Raw genomic sequence first — 26,159 nt, 5'->3', positions numbered from 1 at the left:
CCTTTGTGTGGTCTGCGTCTCTCGGTCCCTACAGACTCACACACTTTCTGCGGAGCCGGGGCGGAGGGCTGAGCCGGGGGGGGGGGGGGGGGGAGCAGGCAGCGGGGACACGGGGACAGCCACGGAAGCGATGGAGCGGAACAGCTGGTCACACACGCCGGCAAGGGTGGCCTTCGGAGTAGGCGGCCCCGAAGCATCAGACAGTCATGGCAACAGTGCATTCTGTCCCTGTCCTCCTACCCACCGCCCTCCTCGCTTCAGCCCAGAAATAGCTTCTTCACAGCCCCGCCCGTTGCACGGCCTGAAACGCCACTGTTGCAACTTCATTTGGATTGAGTCTTCTAGAAATCGGCAGTGGGGAGGAAGTCGGTAAAGCCAGCTACACCATGTCCAGGACATAAACGTTCAACCGAAACAAGCCAGCCTTTTTTCAAGGAAGGGGCTGTCCTTCTAGAGGAGGTGGTTCCTGCAGGGAGGCACCTGGAATAGGAAGGAAGGGGGCCGTGCGTCCAGCGACACGAATGGTTAGTCAGCCAGAACCCTCCAGGCGTCCCAAGGCCCCTGGGCACTGGTCTGACCCCTGGTGGGACCCCAAGTGAAGGCAGGCAAACATGTCACCCTGGGGCTGGGGCCACCCTGCACGATGACTGTGTCTTTGGGGGTTCCTGCTAGGCCGAGAGGGGTTCTGGTAGAGGTCAGTGCAAAACCGTGTGGCTTGGAGCCCCTGACAGCCTGGCCTCGGGGGATTGGGCCCATTCGTTTGACGAAAGGTATCCCCTTTTCTCATCACCACGAGAAGATACCCATGTGGGTTCTGCCAAGATGCCAACTCCCACCTACTCCATGAAGTGTATCGGAGGTAAATCCAAACACAGATAATCCCCAACCTCATCTGAGACAGTCCTTCCTATCTCTTCCCAGCCAGCATCTTAAAAAAAAAAAGAAAAAAAATCATAGTTCAAAATCAGCTCTGGTGGCTTGACTGGAGTCTTCTTCATTCTCCTTGCCAAGACAAGAGACTGATGAGTATTCACTGTCAGCTCTGACTTATGCAGGCTCTCTGCCTCAGTTCTCCTGCCCGGACCACCCGGGCCACCTCATCTTCTCCCCCGGATGCCCCCTGGCTGCCTTCTTTGGGGCATGGAGCCTGCAGTGTGTGGCAGTCGGGGCAGTCGGGGAAGACGACCCGAGGGTGTCGCCACTAGCCCACGGCAGGTTTGACTCCTTCCTTCCCAACCCCAGGCCTGCTTTTCGGCTCCAAGGGCCTCCGCAGTCAAGTATCACAAGCGGGGAGCCTTCCACAGCCCGAACGCTTTGTCTCAGGCCTCTGGAGGCGAGGGGCCCCAGACCCAGATGTCGGCAGGGGCGGTTCCTTGTGAGGGCTGTGAGAGGGAACGTTTCGTGCCTCTTTAGCTTCAGTGGTTTGCTGGCGATCTTTGGCCTTTGCGGATCCGCAGAAGCATCGCCTGGAGCCCGGCCTTCATCTTCACCTTGCGGCCCTCCTGTGGGAGCATCTGTGTCCAGATTTCCCCCTTTTAAAAAGATCCACTCTTCTCCAGTATAACTTTATCTTAACGTGTTACCTCTACAAGGATGCTATCTCCAAAGGGTCGCTTTCTGAGCTACTGGGGGTTAGGACTTGACCGTGAGTTCTGGGGAGGGGGACACAGTTCCACCCGTGACATCTGCCGTAAGCAAACCCTTCAGCTGGTCTGTGTGTGCAGTGTGTTTATTTTTCATGCCTCCCTGTTTTTATCTTCTCTGTGTCTATCTGTACTTCTCTAACCAGGATCTTTACAGCCATAATGCCCATGGTAGCAGCTGGACTGATAATAGATGACCCCACACTGCAGCCCGTCCGAAGACTTGTTTCCCTTGTAGGCACTGGGTTTTTGTGGGTTCGTTTGGAGCTGTGCCCCTGGAATGTGTGCTTCGGCTCTGCTGAGGCTGGCCCGCCTTCCTTGGCCACTTTAGCTGCATGGCCATCACCTGCGTGTTCCCATTTGAAGTGGGTGTCGAGTGTGATTTCAGACGTGCCCTCGTGAGTCTTGACCTGCACGAGTGAAGCCATGGCATTCTCGGCTCTGTCACCGATAATTCTTTTTGTCTTTTTTCTGTTTCCATTCTAAAAACCACCTTGTCCATGATCCAGTAAAGAAGGTCCTTTAAGTGACGGGTCAGTAATCAGTGCCCACTGTGACCCCCACCCCCGAGTGACACTAACGCTGTGTTTTCGACCTTCACGCCCTAGCTTTCTAAACTGCTTTGTTTTGCCGAGCCATCGCCAGAAAGCCATTTGGTCGTCTTTTTAAAAAGCAAGAGCAGAGGAGGGGACCAATGCTTTGTTTCTCTCTGTGTCCCCTTGGACAAGGAGTGGCACATGGCTTTCCTGCGTGAGTCAGGTAGAGGTGAAATGTAACAGTGATGTGTTGCTGCTGTATTTTTGGCCAGCTAATTGCCCTGATTACACCATGGAAAGAGCTCACAAATAACCCAGTGTGAACATTGCGCCTTCATTTGTCAGTGCACATATCTGTTGTAGAGAAAAGAAACTTTACCCGGAATTTCTCCACATACACTCGGCTTGCCCCAGCTTTCGATGAAAGACCACTTTATTCCTGGTAGGAGGTGATCGTAGGGTCCAGTGACCACAGAATAGTAAAATCATTTGCACCCAGATGTGATTACAACTGAACTCCATAGGCCACAGCACTTAAAAAAAAAAAAAAGGCTAATAGGTGAACAGACAGAACTAAAAATAGTTGATCTGAAGCTTCAGTTTCTCAGCAGTGCATTCCTATTCCTTCCTGCCCCCCTGAGAAACATAACATAGCTATTATCTCTCTTACCAAGTTCAGAAACCAAAATTCAAAAGTAGCAGAACTCGGTGAGAGTAGAATGAATCTCATTAGAAAGTAGGAGTATCAAAGGACAGTGGGCAATTCTGGAAAGGTTTTTGGGAGAAATTCAAGGTGGGCCACGTCAGGTTTACTGGCCAAGGTCTTGGTCTTTGTGGAGGTGGGGCCAAAGCAGACCTTGTTTCAACTGGGCCAGTTTTGGGGTGCCTGGGTGGCTCAGTCAGTTAAGTGTCTTAACTCTTGATTTCGTCTCAGGTCATGATCTCAGGGTCTTGAGAGATTCTCTCCCTCTCCCTCTGCTCCTCCACCCTTGCGCATGCTCTCTCTCTCTTAAAAAAAAAAAGTCACACGCTCTATGGACTGAGCCAGCCAGGCACCCCTAAACTGGCCCATTTATTTTTTGAGAGAGAGAGAGAGAGAGGCAGAGGAGAGGGAGTCCAAGCATGTGACTCTTAATCTCAGGGTTGTGAGTTCAAGCTCCACATTGGGTGTGGAGCCTACTTAAAGTAAAATTTAAAAAAAAAAAATTTTTTTTTAATGGGCCAGTTTATAAGCTTGCCTGTGATTTCTTCATCTTTTATTTTATTTTATTATGTTATGTTAATCACCATACATTACATCATTAGTTTTTGATGTAGTGTTCCATGATTCATTGTTTGCGTATAACACCCAGTGCTCCATTCAATACCTGCCCTCTTTAATACCCATCACCGGGCTAACCCATCCCCCCACCCCCCTCCCCTCTAGAACCCTCAGTTTGTGATTTCTTCCTTCATCTCTGAGGCTTCAGATGGTTCACTTTGATCAATGATCAGTTGTCGCAGCTGTTTTTGGTTTTGGTTTTGTTTTTTGGTTTTTTATGTTTTTTTAGAAAGAGAGTGTGGGGGCGGGCGGGCAGAAGGAGAGGGAGAGACAGAATCTTTTTTTTTTTTTTTTAAAGATTTTATTTATTTATTTATTTAACAGAGATAGAGAGAGAGCACAAGTAGGCAGAGTGGCAGACAGAGGGAGAGGGAGAAGCAGGCCTCCCGCCAAGCAGGGAGCCCGATGCGGGGCTCGATCCCAGGACCCTGGGATCATGACCTGAGCCGAAGGCAGCCGCTTAACCGACTGAGCCACCCAGGCGCCCGAGAGACAGAATCTTAAGCAGGCTCTATGCCCAGCAGAGCCCGACACGGGGCGCGATCTCATGATCCTGAGATCATGACCTGAGCCACTCAGGTGCCCCAGTAATCACAGCTGTTTTAAAAAGCCCTCTTTGTCTACATTAGCTGCTGCCATGTAGCAAGTTACAGTGCTAACTTTTTTTTTTTTTTTTAAGATTTTATTTATTTATTTGACAGAGAGAGACACACAGCAAGAGAGGGAACACAAGCAGGGGGAGTGGGAGAGGGAGAAGCAGGCTTCCCGCGGAGCAGGGAGCCCTATGCGGGGCTCGATCCCAGGACCCTGAGATCATGACCTGAGCAGAAGGCAGACGCTTAACCGACTGAGCCACCCAGGCGCCCCTACAGTGCTAACTTCTAAAGGCTTTCGCCCGTAATTCAGTTTTTGACACTGTAAATTGGTGTCTTCCCCAATTTCATTCGCATACAATATTCACAGTGTTTATCCAGTGACAGAACCATGTGTACTATTACTTATTTTTCAGTTGTCTCATTTTTCTAAAATACCTACTTTCGGCTCCTCTCTAGCAGTCATATCCACAAAATCTGGGCTTTGATGTGCTGCATATGTACTTTCCTGATTCACGTTACATAACAAATTAAAAACATTCATCTCTTTATGTCAGAATCATCTTAAACTCTATGTGGCTTTCAGTTATTACCTTCTCTGCATCATTAGGGTAAGGAAACTCCAGATGTATGTTTCTAGTCATTTTTTATTTCCACTGGTAATGGGAAGAGACCGTCAGCAGTGCCTAAGAGAGGAGATGCATCACACATCACCTATGTGCATGCCCCGTTCACACTGTGTCACCTCCCAGGTTCAGTGACAATGACATGCAGAATCCCCTGCTGCTTTCTCAAATAACTTTGACCCACGCCCCCACTTTTTCTTTCACACCTTGAATTGATGTGCTTCCTTCCACATTTGCTACTGTATGTCCTGGCATGGCAGAAACTCTCTACAGTGCACAGCAAAGGACCGGCTCTCAGTTCTTTCTTTCTCTTCCAAAAAGGTTTAGCTTCTTCTCCCGAGACAAGAAGCGTCTGGCCAACACGCAGAGGAACGTGCACATCCAGGAGTCCTTCGGCCAGTGGGCCAACTCCCACCGTGATGACGGTTACACGGAGCAAGGACAGGAAGCCCTGCAGCACCTGTGACCAGAGCCCCCCTCTGCCCTCGGACCGGAACTGTCCCCCGCCCGCGCCTGCAGCGGAACCTGGCAGCCCCAGGTGTCACGACCTTGCACACCTCTGGGTTCAGATGCACCCTCAGAACTGATCCCTCAAAACAGACTGTCTGCTTTGAGGAAAGCACACCGAAAAACTGATGCCAAACTCTAAAGACATGTTTATTTATACCCAGGGCTATCACCGTTTATAATAGATGACTGATCCCTTAGGATATATATTTAATAATACCATGAGCAGAGGCCAGACTTTTGCATTAACTTCAGTAACACAAGCTTCTTTAAGCCAAATACATCACATGCCACTATAATTGCTGTTTGACTTGCTTTGTATGAAATTGTGTGTGTAGAGGTTTTATTAACACATTTGTCATACTTAAGTGGGAGGCAGGGAAGTGGTAGATTTTCAGTAGATCATTCATGAAATTGTCATGGTGGTAGCATTATATATAGGATGCATCCATTAGAGAAGCGGGGCCTCCGAAGTCACCAGACGAGCTGGCCCCGATTAGATGCGAAGCAACAGAAAATATGGACGACAGTCCAGCGCAGAAACTGGAGATGACTTGCAAGAGCCGGTGGTTCTATTTTGCACCTTGTTACTGATACTGCCTAGAGCATGTAGCGAGCGAGTGCCTTGGAATCAGCTGTGAGTTATGCAGTACAAACCAGAGTTGCTAAGGATGAGACTTTGCAACCTTTCTCATTTGTAATTTTTTCCCCTTGGCTTCTTTCTTCCTTTTAGCCTTCCATATATCAAACACTTAGTCCCCTATTAAGACAAGTGTACCAGAGCGGATTTGGAATGGGGTGGGGGAGCCTAGGGGATGCAGGACTGGGGAGGAGGCGGGGAGGCTCGCCAGTGCGAGGGCAGTGGGTGAAGAGATTGCTTGGGGACCGCGTGTCGGGCTGACTCATGGGGCTGTGGTGGCAGACAGAGAGCCAGAAGCCTGCATCTGGTGAGCTGGGGTTTTGCCGAACCAGCACCATCTCTCTACCCACAGAGAACCCAGGGCACAGGCTGGGTGCTGACAGATTGAGAGAGGTAGCATTTGCTAACAACACTCAAGTACGTCTGACGGGTCCACTATCTACACATTGCTAAGAAACCATCAGGTTGGTTTAGAGTCGACGGGGACTCTGTTTCCAGACTGCTGAAAATAACGATCAGACAGGATAATGTTGCTTTTGCACAGTGGTTCTCAAACCTGACTGCCCACGAGAATTATCAGTTGATTCTGGGAGTATAAAAGCAGGTGTATGAAGGAACCCCCCTCCCCCTGGCCAACTTTAGTTGCCCTTTCCCCAGGAGTAACCAGTGTTGCCAGTTTCTTGAGTGTCTTTTTTGAAAGAGCTTATAAATATACATGCAGTTATGTAACAAAATGTATTTTTTCCTTTTTTTTTTAACATAAATGGCAGCATACTATATATGTGCTATTCTGTACTTTTCTTTTCTTAGAATACCCTGGAGATGACCACATCAGTACATAAGACGTGGGTCTCAATGTCCCCCAGGGACATTTGACAATGTCTGGAGATGTTTTTCGTGTTTTGGTTGTTACAACTGCTATGTCATCCAGTGGGTAGGCTCCAAGGATGCTGCTCAACATCCTACAATGCTCAGGACAGCGCCCCACAACAAAGGATCTTCCAGATGTAATAGTGCCAAGATCGAAGGAGCCCTGGTCTACCGTATGGATGCATAATTTGTTCATGTTTGTCCATGCCCCAGTGATGGACAGGGAGCTTCCTTCCAATCTTTTACTGCCTAAAACAGCACTGCACATTTTCGCACACATACATCAGTCTGCAGAATAAACTAGAATTACTTGCTAGGTGATAGGGTGTATGCCTTTGTCATGTGGCTACTGCTAAGGTCCCTGCTGTGGGGGCTCTACCAATTTTTTTGTTTTGTTTGGTTACCCAGGGCCCATACAAGATGAAGCCTGAATGTCAAGGGTTGGGTCTGAGTGTGCATATTTGTTTAATCCATCCATGTTCTGGTACCCAGGGTTGATAACCGCTGGCTTGGACAATGTAAACACCGTGACTGGATTTCTTTCTTCTGATGCTGTCTCGACACACATGCTTCCTTGATGTGGAGCGCTCTTTTAGCTGAAGTACCTACCAACTCTAGCCCATAACACACTTTTGGTGCCATAATAGGGAGCACTTTGTGAAACCTGAGTGAAATCAAAAGGGTGTTCCTGCGCGGCTGTTTTTTGAGACGTGGGAGATGGTAAAATTCTGCACTGGAAGTTTACAAAGGAAAGAGTCTATTTTTTAAAGATTTTATTTATTTATTTGACAGAGAGAGAGAGGGCACAAGTAGGCAGAGAGGCAGGCAGAGGGAGAGGGAGAAGCAGGCTCCCCGCTGAGCAGGGAGCCCGACGTGGGGCTCGATCCCAGGACCCTGGGATCATGACCTGAGCCGAAAGCAGCCACTTAACCAACTGAGCCACCCAGGTGCCCCAAGAGTCTATTTTTCTAAAACTGTTCTAACAGCTAACAGCAGTTTTAAGATAGAGCAGGTTCCCTATGTAACAACAAGATTCATACTCCAAATGCAAAAACCTAGTCGTGAATATGTTGAGTCTTGATACTAAGTCATTTACTTTGCATGAAACATCTTGAATTTTAAGAACCTGAGCTTTCAAAGATACAGCCATTGATAAAACAAAAATGCTGTGTCACTTCTGTGAAAATCCTGTGAAGAGCATGGTACTTTTCAAAGCCCTCAGAAACTAAGGTCAATATATCCAGCCCCCAAACAAATGGGAGTCCGGATGTCCAAGAGGGAGAAGACAAATCAATCTATCAGAACCAGACAGAAGCCTTTCATAGATTTCTCTTCATTTCTGTTTCACGCTCACTTCTTTGGAGCTTCACAAACCTAGAGCCCCAGAGGCCTGCAACTTTGGTTTTTCATTTTAAATGCCAGCCTCCCTGCCCAAAACAGGGAAGAAAAAAAGGCAGTCAGCATTTGGCTCAAGAATGGAGTTATATTTGTTCAAGAGTAGCTGGTTGCTGACCCAGGCCACTGCTCACACTGGTTTTGCTATGAAGTTCTAGACATTCTCCCTGAATTCACTTTTCTATCCCATTTTTATTTCAGCTCGGCAAGCCTTTACACTATAGATATAAAGATGGAAAAGATACAAGTTACTCTGACCAGATTCGGGTTTCCCAGGAGTCTGAGAGCAATGCAAATGATTTTTGGTCATCACCTCTTTTTGCCAAGCCCCCAAAATGGTCAATTCCAACAGATAGGAGAGAATCAAAATCACAAAAACAATTCTTTACTGCCAAATTAAAAGAGAATTCTCTACTGCCACATGCCCTTCTGTAGAGATGCCAGTGAGGACAAAACTGTCCAAGTTTATTAAATAATGGGTCCTTAGAACAAGATGAAGAGAAATTCATAATATCAGCATGTTCAGCTTGAACCTCGGTTCCAGACCGAAAAGAAAACTTACTCCAGACTTCATCACCATCAGCAAATTTTATTCAAGCACTGGACATAGTTTCAAACTGTATAAAAGCAACACAGATCTCTCTGTGCTTCTATTTATGCTGTGTCTTCGTCTGGGTTCTGGTGGTGGTGGTGAGCCTCTATTTACTTCGGTCCCTCTTCTCCCTCCCCTTGGCTCTGTCATCTCTGAAGTCCCTCTCTCTCTCCCAGTCACTTTCTGGCCACACCCTGGTTGGCTCTCTGTCCTGCCATCTCCTCTCCCGGCCACGGTCGTGGTCTCGGTCTCTTGTCCGAGAGTCCCAGTGTCTTTCTCGAGACCGAGATCGCTCCCGCTTTTCCCTTTTTCCCTCTCTGTATTGGTCGTTTTTAACAATTGGCAAATTAATGGGTTTTCGAAAAGGCCGATCACGCCCCCCAAATCTCAGTTGCCCGGATTCCTTTTTCCCCCCCAGACCTCCTCCAAGTCGCCGAGGGATCCACCCTTTGAGGGTCCTTTCCAGTTCATAGTCCACAAATATCTCATGCTGGTCAATAACCAGGCCGTCTGCATCTCGGTAAGCTTTGATCAGAGAACGCTCCTCTTTGTATTCAATGAAGGCATAGCCCTTTGAAAAGCCGGTGACCAAGTCCCTCACCAGCCGAAGCCGCCGGATGTCCCCATAGCGGGAAAATACTTCCTTTAACTTCTCCTCTTTGGTCTGCAAGTTTAGTCTTGCCACAAACAGGGTGAGGAGGGGGTCTCCTGTGACGCCTTTGTTGGGGGTGTATCGTGCCAACATTGCCCTCCAGACGGCGCGATCGTGTGGGTCTTCATCAGTGCCATCAATGCTGCCAGCTTTAAGCGGGTCATACTCCTTGGCAATGGGCATCCAATCATTCATGTTCTAGGAAGGATCACAGCAAGCCTTTATGTAGCACCTATTATGAGCTACTCATTTAATCCTTACAGCAACCCCACGAAGTAGATAGTATTATTCACTCCTTCTTCAATAGGGAAGGAAGCAGGACCCAGAGCCTGAGGCCTCCCAGCTACAAAGTGGGTGGAGGAGTATCAAAGCCAGACAGTGGGGCTCCAAAATGTTGTCACCCACCGCTCCACCCTCCATCCCGGGAAGAAGCAAAGGGCAATGTGCTTGAATTTGATCCATCTGTGTATCATCCAATTTAGTCACATCAGGACACTTACCAACCACATAATAACATGGCAACATGGATCAAAATCCAGGCTCGCCTTTCAGACTAAAATGGTCATTGGAAAACCAGCCTGGGAACTGCTATGAAAAATGGTGTTTTTAAAAACTCTTTACTGCCGGGGCGCCTGGGTGGCTCAGATGGTTAAGCGTCTGCCTTCGGCTCTGGTCATGATCCCAGGGTCCTGGGATCGAGCCCCACATCGGGCTCCCTGCTCAGCGGGAAGCCTGCTTCTCCCTCTCCCACTCCCCCTGCTTGTGTTCCCTCTCTCGCTGTGTCTCTCTCTGTCAAATAAATAAATAAAAAATCTTTAAAAAAAAAAAAAAAAAAACTCTTTACTGCCAAAAATTTCAAACACGTACCCATGTAGAGAATGGCATAGCCCTCCACAAACTCATCCCCTGACTGACCAACACGTGGCCAGTCTTGTTTCATCTGTGCCCCACTTAGATCCCCACTCTTAGATTCCTTTGAAGGAAATTCTAGATATTACATGCTCATCTGCAAATGTTTTGGTATGCGTCATTAAAAGATAAGGTAAGGACTTTTTTTAAAAACACAAAACTACAAGGGAAAATGGTGCTTTTGATGTAGTATTTTGCAATAGGTAGCAAAGCTAAAACTACAGTGACCCAGCAGCAGCAGGCTCTGGTTCAAAAGGAATATGGGATTTCTTCCCAGTCCCCTGGCTGATAATCTGTTCATGCCTTAAGGTATGGGAATTGATTGCAATGGTGATTTTAGCCCCACAAGCATACTGCAGTTGTCATTCATTCTGATATAGGATACGTTTTTTTTGTTTGTTTGTTTGTTTTTAAAGAGGGTGGGAAAGTTTAAGTTGAGAGGAGAGGCTGATAACGTGGTAATTGATTCACATTCTGGTGAATCTGCTGGGATAATAAATACAGTGCTTGCCAACAATTCAGACACTGCTCCTGCTCACATGACCACCTCTATAAAACGTTAGAGCCATTACTGAAATCTGTTACCTTAAAACCAGGACTCCAGGTGCTTGGCTGGCTCAATCAGTAGAGCATGTGACCCCTGATCTAGGGGTCATGAGTTCAAGCCCCACATTGGGTTATAGAGCTTACTTTTATAAATAAACCAACAAACAAACCAGGGCTCTGTCAAATTTATATAGTAATCTCATTTATAACATCTTTCCATGATATTTATTATTAAAATATCTATAATCTTCCCCCTCTTACTCATATTTTCCTCAAGGATCTTTTTGCTTTTCTTTTTCTTCGGTTGATGGGTTATGTAGGGGGAGTGATTATTTATGGGGTGCACTATGGAATTATCTTGCCAGTAAAAAGACCAAACACAATAAAATCCAAAGTCAATGGCACTGCACTCAAGACCTTTGACTGTTCCTTAGCCTCTTACCACAGTCCACGCAAAATCTATTTTACCCAGCATTGCTCCCCATTCCTGAAATGTGCCCTAATTCCCCAGCTCCAGGTCTTTCCCTGTGCAATTTCCTCTCCTGGGAACAGTTTCTTCCTTTCCACAGCTGCACTTACGGAAATTCTATCAGTCCTTCCAAGCCCAGCTTCCAGCCTCTTCCCCAGGAAGCAAATTTATCTGTCCCACAGCTCAGGGCACCTCGTCTGTAATACCAATCACATTTCCCCCCTAACGCACAGTAAACATTCTTTAGTCTAGCGTATGCTTTACTTTATCTCCAGATTCTAGGATACTTCCTGATGAATACTGAGGAACTGAACCAACTCCAGTCAAAATTCAGTGAAGTTCTTTTGTGTCCAAATCAGACAAAAAGGATGATTTTATTGAGAACTGAGAAGCAAAACAACTTTATACTGTCTGCCACCACACTGTAAAAGGAGAGCATATATGCCTGTCATCGGTAACCAGCAACTTTGGAGAAGGCACCTCTGGTATCCTTATCGGTAAAAGGATGATAAAACAGCGGGAGCAACGAGACGAAAGAGGATTTCAGTCCCGTCTGGGTGCTGCCTCTAACTCACTTTGTGTCTCTTCTCTCTCATGGCTGGAACTTCTCCACATGAAAAAAAAGAAAATAAGAGAGAGCACTGTGTTGTTTGACTCTCTCCCTGCTCTAGTATTCTCTAACAATTCCATTCTACTGGTCCTACCATTCTAGACCACACTCCCTATCCTCCATCACAGGGCTGCAGGGAAACACACACACACACACACACACACACACACACACACACGGACCATAATAATTATAGTTAACTTGTACTGAAGACTTAGGAGATGCCAGGCACTAATGCTAAGCACTTAATTCCCCTCACGTCTCAACACTGTCAGGACGGAGGTTCTACTATTACTGTCATTTCAGATGAGGACGGAGACACACAAAAAGCTTTCTTTTGTCCCAAATCACAAGGCTAAGAAGTAGCCTTGCCAGGGAGTTACATTCAAGGGCTTTTTACCACTCCAGAACTTGACTTGAGCCCTTAGTATTTTCTTAGATGGCTGTCACAAAATATAAAACTTTGAAGATGGGGCTAGCAACAGCAACAACAACAAAAACCAAGAGGATTCTGTGTTTTTGAGGCTGAGGAAAGAATCCCTTCCCCAACCAACAAGAAAAGGTCATAAAAGATCCATCAAATAAAACTGATATTATTCTACATAGAACTCCTTTCCAAAGCTTTAAGAATTATTTGATGTAGCAAAGACATTAGGGTTCCAAGCCAACAGCCAAGAAAGTATTCTTGAAACATCTTTGGTACAAAAAGGTGGTTTTATTAAAGCACGGGGACAGGACCTGTGGGCAGAAAGCTGCACTGGGGTCATGAGGAGTGGCCCATTATATACTTTCAAGTTGGGAAGGGGTTAGGGATAGTCTAAGTCTCTAGCAATTTTGGAAGCAAGGTTTCCAGGGCCTTGAGGGGGCTAGCTATTGTTGGGAAAGGTAATTTATTACTGTCTAATAAAACCTTAGTCATGAGACCCTTGATGTATATCGGTGGGTCATATGCTTGGGGGATGATTGCCAACACGTACCTTGAGGGGGTAGAGATAAAGGAAGTTTCCAAAGGAATTTTTATATATTAAAGTAGACTTACAGGATCCTGGGGTTTGGGCTAAGATTGTCTTTTGCCCTCAGCAAAGTATCAACATCAAGGCAGTTGAGTCCCTAGAGGAATGTCACTCTGCCTGTCTCAAGGACTCGTCAGTGGGCTGTAGGTAGTAAGGAAATTTAATAATTTTTCTTCTGCCTTTGTTTCCCACATCATTCTTCAAATTAAAATTTGAAGAGAATTACAAAGGAATAGTCTGAATTTTGTTTCTCCTTCATGGGTATACTTCTATCAATACTAAATGCCAGGGTGCCTGGGTGGCGAAGTCAGTTAAGTGGTCTGCCTTCAGCTCAGGTCACCATCTCAGGGTCCAGGGATGGAGCCCCACATGGGGATCCCTGCTCAGTGAGGAGTCTGCTTCTCCCTCTCCGTCTGCCCCTTCCCCCCTCCACCCCGCTTGTTTGTTTGTTTGTTTTCTCTCTCAAATAAATAAAATCTTTAAAAAATACTAAATGCCAAGGGGGGGTTAAAAACCACACAAAAACTAAATGCCAAGAGAGCAGCAGGCTTCACGGCTTCTCATTCATCTTTCTGGGAGTATTCCCTCCGTTGCATTATGTTGAGATTTCCTACAGTTTCTTTGGATTTTTAGATAAATGTCATTATTTCATAAACGGGAATGAGACGTGAGAGATGAATGGCGGGGAATGAAGGTGGATGGGGAAACTAATCTTAATTAAAGACAAAAGTGTGAAAGTGAACAAGATCACGGGATCGGAGACAGAACACCGGGTTTAAGACCTAGTCCGTTCTTGGGCAAAGTTTAAGTCAACTGTAAAACGTAGCTACAAGCCACTTCACTAGGTTTTTGTGAAGATTAGGTAAGACAGTGTCCGTGAATGTGCTTTATAATTAGAAATTATTATACAGATCAGTTATTACGAAAACGTCCAACAAAGCGTGCCTCCCCTTCCTAACTCCCGAGTTTAGGATATTCCCGCGCTTTGCATCCAAGTTAACTGCAGTCGGACCCGCGGAGCGCTCCGGAGCATGCGCAGTGGCGCCGCGGCCGCGAAGGCGGAAGTCTGGGTAGAAAAGCCTATACTCCCCGTAGCCCCGCCGCACCTCAGCCTTGACCGAGGGCCCTCGAGGCTGCCCCCCGCCCCGCACACCTCTCACCATCTGAGTGGGAGAAGGGGAGAAGAGGCCCTTCTTCCACCCGAGCTATCGCCCCCGCTTTCCGCACCACAACCCCAGAAGGGCTCCCCCTTTGCCAGGCTTCAACATGGCGGCCCTTACACGAGTGGACGGCACCGTCCGGACCGAATTTCCCTCGTCCTTCCCGCTGGAGGGGGCCCTGCTGCCAGCAGGCCGCCCCCACTCACCTCAGCAAGGCTCGGGCTTCCCTTCCCACCTTAGCCAGCGGACTCCACGGACTCGAAGCGCCAGGCGATTCCTCGCGCCTGCCTGAGCAGTCCTTTATATTGGAAGAAGCAGATTCGCCACGAGCAGTGTTTCTCCTTTTTGCTTTTAAGAAATTTAATCCACGTGTGTTGAGCCTCGAGGGCATATCATCGCCGAAGAGAATGGGCTTTCCGTTTTTCCAACTTTTTGCGCGACGACAGAAACTGCTAAATTGAACGATTGAGTTGAAAGACTGTCGAATGTGCGGTTAGTGGTCTGGGAGGAGCCGAGTCGCCTTCCGTAGGGAAGGGATCTGTCAGCGCGGCGAGACTGTCAGTCCTCAGACTCACTTTGGGAATCGGATTGTGTTCTGGTGTCTTCAGAGGATGCGTGTGCTGGTTCACACCGCAGAAGAAAAGCGCTCAGGGAAGGGTTGACCACCCTGACTCCATCTTGCATCAGCCACCATTTTGTGGAGTTCTCCGCAGAGCAGCCCCTCTTGGAATCCCGATGCACATTCTGAGGTTTGAACACCTGGAAAGTTCCCTGCGTCTCACAGACCTGAGCAAAAAAAGCCAACCGATCACTCGGCAGCCCATACCAACGGAGAATTCTCCCTCGCCGGGGTAAACGAGCCTTAAGAACGCCTCTGGGGACGGGCACACCAACTGAGTGGGATGGTGCTTCGCAGTTTGCAAACCTAAATAAAGAGTTGTCTCCTTTTTCCTCGCTTTTTCTTCGCTCATAGGCTCGCTCCTGAGGTTTTTCCTTAACAGTTTGGAGCAGCCGAGGAAAAAATGTGAAGCAATCTAGGCACCTCCTGCGGACCTCCGGACCTGCCAAAGTGAGCCCCGCAGCCCCACTTTGCTTCTCTTCGGGGGGCTCCTGTGATGGGGGGTGGTGGTGACAGGCGTGGTCCGCTCATATCCCCGACCTCCCACCTCGGGAGAGCTCAGGAGACTTTTCTTTCTTCCCTTTTTTTTTTTTTTTAAGATTTTATTTTTAAATAATCTGTACACCCAAGGTGGGGCTCGAACTCACGACCCTGCGATCAAGAGTCTCGTGCTCCGTGGACTGAGCCAGTCAGGTGCCCTGAGACTTTTTTGGGGGGAGGAAATTTCCTCACTTCAGAGCTGTTAGCAGTTCAGGGGAGGGTTCCTCCGATACAGAGTGGGTACCAGTCTCAGAGCTTTTGATGGTCAGCCCGCTGATTGTGCAGATAAAAACTGTGGCCCAGGGGCACCAGAGTGGCCAACCATGTGATTTCAGCTCAGGTCACGATCTCGGGGTTGTGAGATGGAGCCCTGCCCCAGGCTCCTCCTTCAGTGGGGAGTCTGCTGCTCTCCCGCTCCCTCTGCCCTCCCTCGCTCCTGCTCACTCGCTCTCTAAACAGATAAATACTAAAAAAAACTATGGCCCCGGGAGCTGTAAGTTTCCTCAACCTGGGTTCAAATCACAAAATATCATTTAAAACTTCACTGGCCTCCTTGGGGGCACCTTCGATATCCCTAAGTTGATGTATTTAAGAGCACAGTTGGAAAGGTGAAGCTATCATACTTCACAAAATCAATGGAAGCCTATTTTCAATTGGTACTTAGAAGCCCCCAAAAGAACCTACTCAGTCATAACGTCTGCAAAAGAGAAAAACTCAAAGAAAGATGAAAACAATTAGAACAACTCAACACTGAATCAAAAATTACTCCACATCTTCCATTTCCAGTTCTCTGTCCCCCACAGCAGGCCTTCTGTTTCCTCTGCTATATGCAGATCTTTCCAAACTTCCTTTTTCCCCTCTGAAGTTTCTCCTTCCCCAGCCCTGCTGCCATCCATCCTCCCAAAACTAACATCATAGCACCTTTCAAAGTCAAAGTTACTTGTCCTAATTCCAATAATCAGGTCCTTTCTTTCACATCCTGGTCCTAAACAGAACTTCTTAATCTTGTAAAAGACTTTCCTAACCCAAAAGAAAATTCAAAAGAGTTCACCTGACAATTAATTTGGACTATCAATGCCCTTAATGCAGGCCCTTCTGACTTTTACCAACTAATATGCATGCTCGTTGGACCTCTACAGGCCCAAGAATGGATAAATAAAGCTGGATAGGAAGACCCCCCCTGCAGGATTTTAAACTTCCTCATAATGAGGCCCTAGAAAAAACTTCTAATATAGCTGCAAATTTAATCAGAATGATTCCCCATATGTGGGCACCCCAAATAAATTAGAAGGCAGTACAAAACAAAAAAGGAAGAACTTGTTTTAGAGTTTTTTGATAGATTCGAAAAAGGTTTTGTCCAAAATTCTGGAACCCTTAGATTGGATAAAGGATCAAATTGTTTAATTCAATGTTTCTAGAGGACTTCCTTTTTTCAATCTTAACTGTGGTCAGACAACATGACCCTGACCAACAGACCAAAACTCCTCGTGATCTAGCCACCACCACTAACAGATTGGCAAAGATGATCGGCTAATAACAAAAATAAATTTTAAATAGAACAAATGGCTAACCTTATGGCTCTACAAACGGCAAACCCCAAATCCATGTCATAAGTTAAAACATCTGGGGACGCCTGGGTGGCTCAGTCGGTTAAGCGTCTGCCTTCCGCTCAGGTCATGATCCCAAGGTCCTAGGATCTAGTCCGTGTCTTGCTCAGCAGGGAGCCTGCTTCTCCCTCTGCCTGCAGCTCCCCCTGCTTGTGCTTTTGTGTTCCCTCTGGCAAATAAATAAATAAAATCTTAAAAAAAAAAGTTAAGGGGCACCTGGGTGGCTCAGTCGTTAATCGTCTGCCTTCGGCTCGGGTCACGATCCCAGGGTCCTGGGATCGAGCCCCACATCGGGCTCCCTGCTCCGCGGGAGGCCTGCTTCTCCCTCTCCCACTGCCCCTGCTTGTGTTCCCTCTCTTGCTGTGTCTCTCTCTGTCAAATAAATAAATAAAATCTTAAAAAAAAAAAAAAAAGTTAAAACATCTGGCTCAACTGATAAAACATGTTTCTTTTGCAAAAACCTGGACATTTCAGGGGTGAGTAGGGTGAGCCACTCTTGATCTCAGGGTCATGAGTCCAAGCCCCACATTGGGCATGGAGCCTACTTAAAACAATTATAAACAAAAATACCCTGGACCTTTCAAAAAGGAATGTTTGAAATATAAAAGATGGCTCCAAAAGAACAAAAAAATCTTGGGGTGCCTGGGTGGCACAGTCAATTAAGCATCTGACTGTTGATTTCAGGTCAGGACATGATCTCAGAGTCCTGAGATCAAGCCCCGAGTCTGGCTCCTCACTGGGCGTGGAGCCTGCTTAGGATTCTCTCCCCTCCCTCTGTGCAGCCCCCCGCAACCCCACTCACATATGCATACATGTGTGCACTCACTCTCAAAAAAACAAAAACCAAAAAATCAAAAATCTCAAAAACAATTCCTCGATCAGATTAGAGATGTTCCAAGGACAAAAGGGGGATTTTTTTTCCCTTTCTCCTAGCAAACACCACCGGAGAAACTCCCATAACAATTCAGAATGAAGACGGTTTTATTCTTTTTTTTTTAAAGATTTAATTTGATTAATTAATTTATTTCAGAGAGAGAGTGTGAGCGGGGGAGGAGCAGAGGAGGAAGGACAGGCAGACTCAGCGCTGAACCCAAAGTCTGACTCGGAGCCCAGAGTCTGACGTGGAGCCCAATCCTACCACCCCAAGATCACGACCTGAGTGAAAATCAAGAGCCGGATGCTGAGCCATCCCACCCAGGCGCCCCTAAGACGTTTTGCTCTTATAGACACTGGAGCAACTCCTTCAATCCTCAACCACTGATCTATTTTCCAGTCCCTGGCCTCAAGAATACAAAAGCACTTAACCATCAGGGTCAGGGTCACTAATCAGCCACCAACTGTCACATTATCTCAACCCCTAGAGTTCATTCTTGGCACTTGACAAGGCAACCATTCCTTTGTATCGGTGCCCTCATCCCCAGCACTTTCTTTTATTTTTTAAGTAGACTCCATACCCAATGTGAGGTTCAAACTCAGGACCCCAAGATCAAGAGTCACTGCTCTACCAACTGAGCCAGCCAGGCACACACACCCCTCCAGGACTTTTGTTAGGAAGAAATTTTTTGCAGGCATACCAGGCCCATATTTCCTTTGACCAAAAAAATGAAGTGCTGTTATATCTGCCTTCTCAATCTTCAGAATTCCTAACTGATCTGCCCAGTACTACCCTCCAGTAAGTCCACTGCCCCTCCTCCCAGTTCCTAAATGCACTCCCCGATCAATTGTGGGTAACCTCTTCTACCAATATAGGACACATAACCTCGGCTCCCCCAATAACTATTCAAATTGATCCATTAAAGGCCTTACCCACTATTAAGTAATACCCTTTAAGCACTATGGCCATTAAAAGAATAACTCCTATTATTCAAGACTTTATCAACAAAGGATTGATCATCCCCACTACTAATCCTTGTATTACCCCAATTTTTCCAGTTAAAAAGCCCCATAATAGAGGAAGGCATTTTGTTCAAGACCTTAGGGCAATTACCAATACAGTCATACCCTGTCACCCTATTATTCCTGACTCCCACATCCTCCTCTAATATACCAGCTGAAATTACTACTTTTTCTGTCATTGCCTTGTGCGGTGCCTTTTTCAGCATCCCTGTCAGCCCCCAAAGTCAGTATCTTTTTACTTTTGCATGGAACAATCAACAATACACTTGGATAGTCCTACCCCAGGAATATGCTAAAAGTCCTACCTATTTGCTGACCTAAAAGATCTTGATTTCCCTGGGATATCGACACTTTACAATATATAGACGATTTATTACTATGTTCTCCCACCCTAAAGGCTTGTCCCACTGATGCTCAATGCCTTCTCAAACAATTAGCCAACAAAGGACACAAAGATCTAAAGGTAAATTACAACTCTGTTCTGCTTCAGTCAAAATCCTAGGCCACCTTTTCCTGGATGGGCTAAAAATAGAACCAGACAGAATTACTACCTTCACCCAGTTCCCTCAACCCCAGACTAAAAGACAATTACAGGGTTTCTGGGTCTTGCTGGGTACTGTCGTCTTTAGATTCCCAATTATTTCCTCACAGCTCAACCCTTATATGCCTGCCTTTGCAAACCTGATCCATGGCCTCAAGAGGCCCAAGATGACTTTATATCTTTTTTTTAAAGTTTACTTACTTATTTAAGTAATCTCTACACCCAGCACGGGGCTCGAACTCACCAGTCAAGATCACAAGGTCACCAACTGAGCCAGCCAGGCACCCCACCTTTATATCTTTAAAACAAACAAACAAAACCAGCTCATCTTTTCCACAACTCTAAGACACCCTAATTGCCAGCTGCCCTTCTCCCTTCTTGTTCCTCTGGGAATCCCAAAGGCTTGGAGGCCTACAACATCCCATAGGATATTATAATCTTCAAGTAGACCCCGTGGCCAAATGTTTATCTCCCAGACTCCATGCCCTAGCAACCTGCCTCTGTACTCATTACTGCCACTGAAAAACTAATAACCAGATTCTCTCCTGCAGGTATTAGTTCCACATACGCTTAAAACTCTTAGACTGCTGCCACACCCAACACCTATCTGCCAGTCGACTTACAAAATTTGAACTAGTTTCCTTCCTCTCCAAGCATTTCAGTCTCTCATTGTCCTCCTCTCAGTCCTGCTACCTTATTTCCCTTACCCCTCAAAAACTCAACTGAACACAACTTCATCATTGTAACTGACTCATTACTTATCCCTCAGTTAGACTTTCACGAAATTCCCTTCCCAAATCCATATTTTATTTGGTTTACTGATTGATCTTACATTAAAAGATGATCAAGGGCCACCTGGGTGACTCAGTCAGTTAAGCGTCTGCTTTCGGCTCAGGTCATGATCTCAGGGTCTTGGGATTGAGCCCCATGTCAGGCTCCCTGCTCAGCGGAGAGTCTGCTTCTCCCTCTCCCTCTGCCCCTCCTCCCTGCTCATGTGCTCTCTCTCTCAAATAAATAAATAAAATCTTTTTTAAAAAATGATCAATAGGGCGCCTGGGTGGCTCAGTTGGTTAAGCGACTGCCTTCGGCTCAGGTCATGGTCCTGGAGTCCTGGGATCGAGTCCCACATCGGGCTCCCGGCTCAGCGGGGAGCCTGCTTCTCCCTCTGACCCTCTCCCCTCTCATGCTGTTTCTCTCTCTCTCTCTCTCAAATAAATAAAGAAAATCTTTAAAAAAAAAAAGATCAATAAAAATACAATGCAGGACACTCTAGTACAACTGAAAAAATTATTGAAGCAGAATCTTTATCCCAGGTTCATGTGGCCCAACAAGCTGAATTATATGCTCTAATAAGAGCATGCCAATTGATAATAAATAAAACTCTCATCGTCTATACAGATAGCAGATATGTTTTTGGGATCACCCATGATTTTGGTAAGCTCTGGAAGCAGGGTTTCTAACATCCTCTGGACAACCCATAAAAACAAAACTTAGGGGCACCAGACTGGCTCAGTCGGTGGAGCATGGGACTCTTGATCTTGGGGTCATAGTTTCGAGCCCCATGTTGGGTGTAGGAATTACTTAAAAATAAAATCTTTTAAAAAAACCCAAAACTTATTTATTTTTTTAAAAAATTTATTTATTTGACAGAGAGACAGTGCAAGAGGGAACACAAGCAGGGGGAGTGGGAAAGGGAGAAGCAGGCTTCCGCTGAGCAGGGAGCCCAATGTGGGGCTCGATCCCAGGACCCTGGGATCATGACTTGAGCTGAAGGCAGACGCATAACGACTGAACCACCCAGGTGCCCCCCGAAACTTACTTATTAAAACTGCTCGACTCCATTCTCCTTCCCTCCAGCTTAGCTCTTATAAAAGTTCAAACCCATTTCAAACTTGATAACCCTGAAGCCAAGAGCAATCGTTAGGCTGACCAAGCCACCAAAGATGTGACACTTCAAACTTCTGATTCACAAATATTCATCTGTATGACACATGGGGCACAAATAAAATGGTCCTATGGGCACAACAATACTATTGGAAACCATCTCTAACTGTTGCCCAACTAATATTTCAAAATGTACAATTTGCCCCCTTGCACAATCCTGGGAAACCATATCACACTGTGTTAGGTCAAGTTCCTCTTCCTGAGGGGCCTTTTGACATCTGGCAAATTGATTTCATCCAGCTTCCCCAGTGGTAATGATCTGTATGTTTTCTCACAGAACTGAGGCATTTCCTTGCAGGCAAGCAACAGCAAAAGCAGTGGCCAAAAACCTATTAGAAAACAATCATTCCCAATTGGGATATTCCTTGATAGCTACACTGTGATTGAGGAACCCATTTTACTGGACAAATTGTCCAAGAGGTCTGCAAAATCTGGCCATCTTTCAACATTTTCATTGCACCTACCATCCTCAATACTCAGGATTGGTTGAACACTCTAATGGCCTAATCAAAACCCAGTTGGCCAAACCAGCAGCTGCCTTTGGTCCACCCCAGTCCAAAGCCTTGCCTCTTGTCCTTTTAAATCTAAGATCTGCCCCCACTAGAAAGACTCAGTCGTCTCCACCATCCAATATTGGCCTGAAGTCATTCATGACCTCTGCCTGTTCCCTTGGTTTGACTTAACTGAAGACTCCCTTACTAACCCTTAGGCTTTAATAAGACTTGACACCAGGGCACCTGCCTGGCTCAGTCAGTAGATGTGCACTCGATCTTGGGGTCATGAATTCGAGCCCCATGTTGGGTGTAGAGATTACTTTAAAAAATAACATATTTAAAAAAATAATAAGACTTGACACCCTTTAGTCTCTACCCTTTGTTCTCAACTCCTATGCACATTCAAGATGAAAAACCAGTTAACAATATTCTTACTACTATGTTCCATCAAAGGAGGAACCCCCTCTGATTGGAATATCAGCTCCATTGTTAAGCTGTCCCAAGCCATAGCCCAGGAGACCCCCCCCCCCAAAGAATTGCTGGGTGTGTCATGACAGACACTCCAACCAAATACAAAATGCTCCCTCTTTACTCCTCTCCGATCAATAACATTGCCCCACAGATTAAGATCATATGCAATGCCTCTAATCAAATACCATTGCTCCTCCACCCCAGAAGTACCCTAACCCCATGTGCTTTAACCTCTTTCCCTGTTTTGACATTATTCCTATCCATAATTTCATTTCTTATGTAAGATATGTCCACCTGAGACCTAGTGTGGTCTCTACAGATATAAATCTCACTTTTGTATTAGCTGATTGCTATAATCTATCAAGCTGCAACTATATCTCATCCACCTCCCCTAATGCTACTGCCCTCTGCCAGGTCATCCCAGAGCAGAAGATGAATAATGAAACTTACTATCAATGCTTGGGTCCAGTAATCTCCAGGGGAATGATTCATAAAAAGCCCTGTCACTGGAACCCTTGGAAGAGGTTTTGCTATAATCAAACCAATACCAAGTTCTAGCCTTACTGCAGGGCCCCTATCTTCCCACTGTGCCACTCTTCTTTCCCAATCATCAGTAGCACCACTCTGGGTGATAAAACAGGAGCAATTCAATCTTGGTGTGCTCCTGAAGGGTACTTGTTCATCTGTGGTTGTCCCCTTAATTATCTTCTCCTATTGGCAACCCCTATGAAAAAATAACTAACCAAACCCTACCCTTCAAATGCATTAACTGGGTCACTAGACAATGCATGCTAGGATTCATACAACCCCATCTGTCTATCATGTTGCCCACAAACCCCACAGTCCCTCATAGAACCAAAAGGGCTTTAGGTATAATAATTGCTAGAACTGGTCTGGCCATAGGCATGTTGGCCCCCTGGGAAGAGTTTGCTTATCATGAAGCTACCCTGTGTAATCCAACAAATACCCTAGAAGAATTATCCCACTATATTGCTTCAGTCCTGCAAAACTTAACAATCATTCTTGCACTCCCTTGCTTCAGTAGTCCTAGACTATCAAATAGCACTGCCGGTTGGCAGGACAAGGGGGTATCTGCTGTTGCTGATAGCTCTTGTTGCACCTCGACAACTACTTCCTCCAAAGTCGAGCTACATACTTTTTTTATACAAGCCTCCTAGCTTCACAATATCAACAACCCCACCTCCAGTGAAATTTGGAATCACGTTCAAAGTTATCTACCATTATCCAATCTCTTTAGTTGGTTGCCTGGCAAAATCGGAAACATCCTTCAATCTGGACTATAGGAGGTGCCTGGCTGGCTCAGTCATAGGTTCGAGCCCCATGTTGGGTGTAGAGATTACTTAAAAATAAAATCTTAAGGGGTGCCTGGGGCTCAGTCGGTTAAGCGCCCAACTCTTGATTTCAGTTCAGGTCATGACCTCAGGGTCCTGGGATAGGGTCCTGGGATTGAGCCCCGTGTCAGGCTCCGTGCTGAGCTCCATGCTGAGCACGGAGCCTGCTTGAGATTCTCTCTTGCCCTCTCCCTCTGCCCCTCCCCACCCTGTCTGAAATAAATAAATTTTTAAAAAATTAAGTCTTGGGGCGCCTGGGTGGCTCAGTCGTTAAGTGTCTGCCTTCGGCTCAGGTCATGATCCCAGGGTCCTGGGATCCAGCCCCGCATCGGGCTCCTGCTCGGCAGGAAGCCTGCTTCTCCCTCTCCCACTCCCCCTGCTTGTGTTCCCTCTCTCGCTGTGTCTCTCTCTGCCAAATAAATAAATAAAATCTTAAAAAAAAAAAATTAAGTCTTAAAAAAAAATCTGGACTACAGTACTGTGTGGTACTATTAGTTTTGGGATTAAGCATCTGATTGCTATATAAAATACTCTTTCTAGGGGTGCCTGGGTTGGTTAAGCATCAGACTCTTGATCTCAGCTCAGGTCTGGATCTCAGGGTCACGAGTTCAAGCCCTGCACTGGGCCCATGCTGGGTGTGGAGCCTACTTAAAAAAAAATACTCTGCTTGTTTCCAGAAGTTGCCTCTCTTTCTCTTCTTCCACTCCCAAGCTAATTATGATGACTTGGGCTTCTGAATGTACTGCTCCAACCCTATGCCCTGTGATTCTTGAGGCATAATTAAAGACCCCTGCCGTTAGCGTCACAGTTAAGAAGCTCAGATTAAAAATTTGTGTGTGGGATGGAGGAGAGAACCATGTGGTCAATAAATATTTGTAGAGCGGATAGATGTATGCATTCTGATTAGGTTATGTTTCTTTTTTTGATAGGTGCTTCTATTGGGGTAGATTACAACTGGATTGTGTTACAACTTGAAATTTGTTGATACAATCATGCTTAAATTTGATGGTGGGTGTCTTGTGGTTTTCTTCAGCCACTCATTTTAGATCAAACCTTACAAGTGGATGATTTCTGCAACTGATGTCATTTTCAGTCTAATCTTATCCTTAGAAGGTAAGTTTATCTCTAATTACTAAGGATGTCTTACTGTTACCTAGTCTTCATTGAATCTTTATTACATAGGTAAATGTAGCTTTCTTCATAGTACGTTTTCTTAAAATATATTAATAAAAATGTATCATTGAGTAAAAAATGAGTAATACCTATGGTTTAAAATTGTGTTTAAAAATACATGTGGGATGGGCGCCTGGGTGGCTCAGTTGGTTAAGCAACTGCCTTCAGCTCAGGTCGTGATCCTGGAGTCCCAGGATCGAGTCCACATCGGCCTCCCCACCAAAAAAAAAATACATGTGGGGGGGGCGCCTGGGTGGCTCAGTCGTTAAGCGTCTGCCTTCGGCTCAGGTCATGATCCCGGGGTCCTGGGATCGAGCCCCGCATCGGGCTCCCTGCTCTGCGGGGAAGCCTGCTTCTCCCTCTCCCACTCCCCCTGCTTGTGTTCCCTCTCTCGCTATGTCTCTCTGTGTCAAATAAATAAATAAAATCTTTAAAAAAAAAAAAAATACATGTGGGGGGGCGCCTGGGTGGCTCAGTCGCTGGGCATCTGCCTTCAGCTTAGGTCATGGTCCCGGGGTCCTGGGATCGAGCTCCGCATCGGGCTCCCAGCTCTGTGGGAGGCCTGCTTCTCCCTCTCCCACTCCCCCTGCTTCTCCCTCTCCCACTCCCCCTACTTGTGTTCCCTCTCTCACTGTGTCTCTCTCTGTCAAATAAATAAATAAAATCTTTAAAAAAAAAAAAAAACATGTGTGTGGTTAAAAAAAAGTGTGTGTGTGGTATATGTGTAGATGCAATAGAATACTACTGAGCCTTAAAAGGAAGGAAATTCTAATCATTGCAATAACATGGATTAACCTGGAAGACATTATGCTAAGTGAAATAAGCTGGCATGAAAGGACAAATATTGTATGATTCCATTTATATGAAAGACCTAGAATAGTCAAATTCACAGAGACAGAAAGTAGAATGTTGGTGGGTTTAATGTTAGTGTTTAATAGGTACAGAGGTTCAATTTGGGAGGATGAAAAGGTTCTGGAGATGGATGGTGATGGTTACACAACATTACGAACGTACTTAATGTCACTGCACTGACATTTAAGAATAGTTAAAATGGAAAATTTGTATGTGTATTTTACAACAATAGGAAAAATTTTGTTAAATATATATATGTGCAGTCCAGTAGCAATGAGCACAACTTAACATCCAGATCTTGGTTTCTAGTATTCTCCAATAAAAGTAACCAGTGCTCCTTGGAGAAATGGCAATTCTAGCCCTGGGGCAAGAAATACACAAGGTGAGTTCGGAGCAATGTGTAGTGCCAGAAAATACGGAAGTGCTAAAAACAAAAAACTCACCAATGATGATGATGTCACAGGGACATGGGAGCCACCTGATAAAAGCAGATAAAGTAGTGTTAGATTGTAAACCAAAATAGGGGCGCCTGGGTGGCTCGGTCAGTTGGGTATCTGCCTTCGGCTCAGGTCATGGTCTCAGGCTGGC

The 26,159-nt window shown here is 46.0% G+C and overlaps 2 protein-coding genes and 1 long non-coding RNA gene across 4 annotated transcripts in view; 2 read left to right on the top strand and 1 right to left on the bottom strand.

Moving 5' to 3' along the window:
* RILPL1 (Rab interacting lysosomal protein like 1) overlaps window positions 1-7,560 on the top strand; it is a 42,388-nt gene extending 34,828 nt beyond the window's left edge. Inside the window, exon 7 of one of the 2 annotated variants that reach the window (XM_032431307.1) lies at window positions 5,041-7,560. In XM_032431307.1, coding sequence (XP_032287198.1) covers window positions 5,041-5,185 — 145 coding nt within the window. In that variant the 3' untranslated portion in view covers window positions 5,186-7,560. Of the gene's footprint in view, window positions 1-1,789; window positions 3,040-5,040 lie in introns of those variants that run through there. The other variant, XM_032431308.1, reaches the window with a different exon arrangement.
* A 124-nt stretch (window positions 7,561-7,684) lies between these two features.
* On the bottom strand, window positions 7,685-15,049 carry SNRNP35 (small nuclear ribonucleoprotein U11/U12 subunit 35). The gene is made up of 2 exons (XM_032431310.1): window positions 14,289-15,049; window positions 7,685-9,573 (listed from the first exon to the last, which is right to left on the bottom strand). The coding sequence occupies exon 2, from the start codon at window positions 9,568-9,570 to the stop codon at window positions 8,830-8,832; it is 741 nt and encodes a 246-aa protein (XP_032287201.1). The 5' UTR covers window positions 9,571-9,573; window positions 14,289-15,049; the 3' UTR covers window positions 7,685-8,829.
* LOC116648952 lies at window positions 14,841-24,684 on the top strand. The gene is made up of 3 exons (XR_004302596.1): window positions 14,841-14,933; window positions 15,056-15,151; window positions 24,476-24,684. It is a non-coding gene; the product is annotated as an uncharacterized LOC116648952 (long non-coding RNA).
* Window positions 24,685-26,159: the final 1,475 nt, after the last annotated feature.

This window comes from Phoca vitulina, unplaced genomic scaffold, assembly GCF_004348235.1.
Source record: "Phoca vitulina isolate PV1807 unplaced genomic scaffold, GSC_HSeal_1.0 scaffold46, whole genome shotgun sequence".
NCBI lineage: Eukaryota > Metazoa > Chordata > Mammalia > Carnivora > Phocidae > Phoca > Phoca vitulina.
The sequence above is the reverse complement of the archived record's forward strand: the minus strand, read 5'-3'. Positions and strand labels throughout refer to the sequence as shown.